This window comes from Lygodium microphyllum, chromosome 8 (genome assembly GCF_053477565.2).
Source record: "Lygodium microphyllum isolate KBCC chromosome 8, Lygodium_microphyllum_v1.1.10, whole genome shotgun sequence".
Lineage (NCBI taxonomy): Eukaryota > Viridiplantae > Streptophyta > Polypodiopsida > Schizaeales > Lygodiaceae > Lygodium > Lygodium microphyllum.
In genome coordinates, this window is record NC_141142.1 from 59,651,335 (window position 1) to 59,655,662 (window position 4,328).

Consider the following 4,328-nt stretch of genomic DNA (forward strand, 5'->3'; position numbering starts at 1 on the left):
GAAATATATTCATATGTTATGATGTGAAATGCAATGTTTTGATTATCTCACAAGTATATAAGCATGTTGCAAACACAATTTTAGTTCTCATATGGTCAATGTCCTAGTAATATACATATGAAAAAATCTATGGGCCTTACCATATGCTAGTGCTTTTACAAGTAAAGAAATCCATTGAAGTTCCACTAATTTGAGAGTACTATTTGAAGAACAATTACTTAAGCTATATTATTGAAGTATTCAGAAATTAGTAACTACTTTCCTATAGAAGATTGATGGACACTTTCCCATGGGATAAAAACTTTGTACCACATCCATGGGACATTTTCCTAGAGTCTCTCTTTGAGCTATAGTTTACATAGAAGCATAGAAGCCTCAAAATAGCCAAGTAAAATTCTACAATGGCTCTAAAACTTGATTTAAGGAAAACAACTTGACATGAATTAAGTTATTCTCATATTTATGTGGAAGCATATCAAGTTTGGCATAAGGGTTCTTGCAAATAATGTTGACATGTTGGTGTAATCCCCTAGAAGTGCCAACTTTTGTTAACGCAATGTTTACTAACTTGCAAGCAACAACCAAAAGGAGAAAGTAGATAGATAAGCACTATCAAAATGAGGTGCATGTGATATGACTGAAATGGTATTTTGCATGTTTCACCTTTACGACATGATGTGAAGTCCTTTCTCAATGGTCCAATTGGGATTCTACGTGGAAGAGCACCTTAGTAAAGTAGGAGAGAGGCCTTTGTATTCTTGATCACCATGCAAATGTGTTGAGAGAAGGATGTGAAGGTAGATGAAAGAGCTAAAAGATAACAAAGTGATGGTTGCAACTAGATTATTTCAAACGTTTCATTACTTGAAGTTCCTTTTCTCCAACACAATGACAAAATTCATGCCAAGAATAAGCAAGTTGTGAAGCAAAGAGGCCACAAATCAATACAAGTGGTAAATCAAGCAATTCATGTATGGCAAATACTTAGAATCAAATGCTCATTGAACATATTAAGGAAAACATAAAACATGTTAAAGTGTCATAAGAGTGGGAAGGTAAACATTGGGGGATTACAAGTATGTTCACATGTCATAACAATGGAAGGTTGTGGCTAGATAATGAATAGTCACAACCTTTGAAATTAAGAAAATCATTTTCCATCAGGAAAAGCTTAGCAAAAGGCTAGTTGTGTGAGGCCAACAATGACTACTATAAGAGATCATTTTGGTTTGAGCTTGTCTTTCTTGTGTATGATTGCTTGTCAACTCCACATATATGCCACAAAAGCATTATAAGCAATCCCCATAAGGGCCACACTAGCAAGGATAGTATCAATTTGGTTGTCAAGGTTTATGAACTAGTGTGAACAATCTAAGTTATGTGTCACATGATCTTACCTTAAGCTAAAGCACCCTTTGTACTTAAACAAAGACCACCTTATGTAGGAACCTTCCAACCCATCCCTTCTATTTATTAACAAAGAGGTTTTGGGGAGGTGCCACATGGTAGTACCTAAGCCTACCCCCAAAACGTCTATATTTGCTCCTCTATATATATGTAGGGTAACTCCCTCCCCCCCCCCTTTTGTGAGGTAGTGCACCTCATCTTTGTCTCTATCTATGCATCATAATAGAGTGCACCACTCTCTCTCTCTCTCTCTCTCTCTCTCTCTCTCTCTCTCTCTCTCTCTCATATGTTAATAGAGATTAAATTGTAATAGTTATATACATGTATATGAATGATCATTAATTATATTTTATGAATACATATTGTGACCTGCATGGTTTAAGGAAGAGAAGTACAATAGAGGACGCATGTGGGGATTGTCCTTTGCATGTCCCTTTACTAGGATAAGAAGGTGCTAATATTGGAGAAGTGGCACATGAAGTGCACTAAACATTGCTAACACCGATGCAAAGCACTAGCCTGAAATTGGTGCAAAACAATGGTCTAACACCAATATGAAGCACAGGTAGAATCTAGGTGTAAAGCTCACAGGGAGAATCAAGGTACAGAGCACCTGGTGGAACTAATGCTGCCAACTAAGATACATGGGTGAATCACAAGGTGTGGCTCATTTGTGTGACACATTCCGAGTATTCTAAAGGATTAGTATCAGCAATATAAATTTGGAGAAGTTGCAACACTAAGGGGATGATGGCCTTTTCCTTACTTACAGTTGACAAACTACAAAACCTTTGCTGCTATTACATAATGTTGATAATTGATACATAAACATCCCTTACACAAAATTCAAAGGATATCAAAAAGGGGAACTTGTATCTTCCTTTCACCTGGACAAGATCTAGTGGCAAAAGAAGAACTGTCTGGAGTATACCATCAACAATGCTGTACATATTTATACTTTGTGTGTTTATGAAGACAATACTGTTGGATTAAGATTAAAGCTTACATGCATCCATACTCTCCCTAATATGGGCATTGATGTCAGCCACCTTGCCAACAACTACAGGGCATGGGCAGTGATGCATGCAGTAATTGCTGATGCTGTTGTTGCGATGCTTAGAACCTTGCTTGCCGCATTGGCTTCCAACAATCAGCACCTGCACTTGAAGCCTGCTTGCCTCCAGACAGATCCTCTCTTTCAGATCATGATCTTGTGCTACATGAAACCTGTGGGGAATTTGAGCATCCCTCAGAGGCTGCGCAAGATCGCATGAATTGAAGATGCCAAGTTCTGTGTCAGACCCTGTCCAGGAGTCCTTATCGATGCACATTGACATGTGGGAAGTCCCCAATTTGGGCCTGCAGACACGTCCCCAGTCTGCTCCATAAAGTTCATCCATGGGCTGAACATGCAAAAGGATCACGGTATCTTTGGATGTCAGGTAATTGTCCACAGCCCATCTCACAGTTCCTAAGCTTTTGTTGCTGAAAGCCACTGCAATGGCAACCCTTCTGCTCCCCATCTGGTCAGACATGGCTACAAAATAAATCCCCCCCCCCCCCCCCCACACACACACACACAAAAGAAACGAACAAAAGAAACATGTAAGAACAGGAATTCATGGTTATGGAAGAGCATTCCCCCAAATTTGAAGAGGAGGAGGAAGAAGAAGAAGAAAGAAAGAAATAACACATATAAGACCAGAGTCATTCATGGCTACAAACTAAATTGGGGGGCGGGGGGGGGCGCATATTAAGAACAAAGTCATCAGGTTTGCAGGAAAGATTACAAGCAGCGAAATTGCATTAACAATGAAGAAACAGAGATTGGAGAAAAAGGATTCCAGGAGAGACATTTCCATTTTAACTTCATCGTTAAGCAAAAGAATTTCTGACAGGGTAGGAGAGAAAGAGAGAGCATCGAATACCTGATAAGAGCTTCCTGAGAGGAGATCGTGTCTCTGAGGAAACTTCGCGGCCAGATAAATACGCCAGCCCTCGAGACTTGGTGAAGACACAGTCGAGCATCCATAGCCACCGTAACAGAGAAGCTCTTCCTTTAACCTTTTTATCTTTTTATTTGCTTCCTCGATGAAACATTGTAAGAAGACAACCGAAGCGTCTTAAGCAAGGTTTAGCCAAAACCTTGCACACCCATTTTATCCCCAAATTTTTCTAATGCGAAATCCATACGCTAATCATATTAAGGTTTTTCCCTATACATCTTGTCCATAACTCCAAAGCCTGTATCATTTTTCTATCTAAAGATTTCGCCGTGCCTTGTAAATGCTAGGTTTTTCAGAGATCCACCGATGGTTTAAAGGCGGAGCCCCTAAAACAATCGTAAACAACAAATTATTGCTTTTTGAAACAAACCTTTGAAATTCTTAAATAGAGAGTTTTCAAGATCTAAGTTTAGGGTTATTTTAGTTATAATGTCACAAAAAGACTTGCCAGGTCTAGGAAAACTATCTCACAAATTGTTGAGGTTGAAGGTTTTTGTACCAGGCTTGCAAAATGTGCTTCTTGAACATTGCTTTAAATACATGTTATAAAGCTAGGTTGGTTGACATGGTGCCATCATCTAGGCACATCATAATACGGGGTGTCAAACCCAAGAGATGGTGGACACAAAAAAAACAACCGTGTTGTTACTAATGGGCCAATGTTCCTATGCTGCTACACAAAGACACAAGGACGTTAGGAAATTGATCTTGCCTAGATTGATGCTTGACAATGAGGGATGTTTCAAAAAAAAGAGAAAATGATAGTCTAGGGTGAGAAGAAGGACAAAAAAAAGCAGCCATTGATGGTTTAGGGTGAGAAGAAGGACAAAGAGAATCATATTTTGAGCCAATTAAAGACTTGAACTATTGCCAGCCAATCACCTAAATTCTCAGAAGGCCAGATAAGTTATTGCT

General features: G+C 39.0%; 1 protein-coding gene across 1 annotated transcript; it reads right to left on the reverse strand.

The window, feature by feature from the left end:
* Window positions 1-2,309: 2,309 nt before the first annotated feature.
* On the reverse strand, window positions 2,310-3,522 carry LOC148032354 (universal stress protein PHOS34-like). The gene is made up of 2 exons (XM_087684082.1): window positions 3,336-3,522; window positions 2,310-2,944 (listed from the first exon to the last, which is right to left on the reverse strand). The coding sequence occupies exons 1-2, from the start codon at window positions 3,433-3,435 to the stop codon at window positions 2,403-2,405; spliced, it is 642 nt and encodes a 213-aa protein (XP_087540208.1). The 5' UTR covers window positions 3,436-3,522; the 3' UTR covers window positions 2,310-2,402.
* Between the last annotated feature and the right edge of the window lie 806 nt (window positions 3,523-4,328).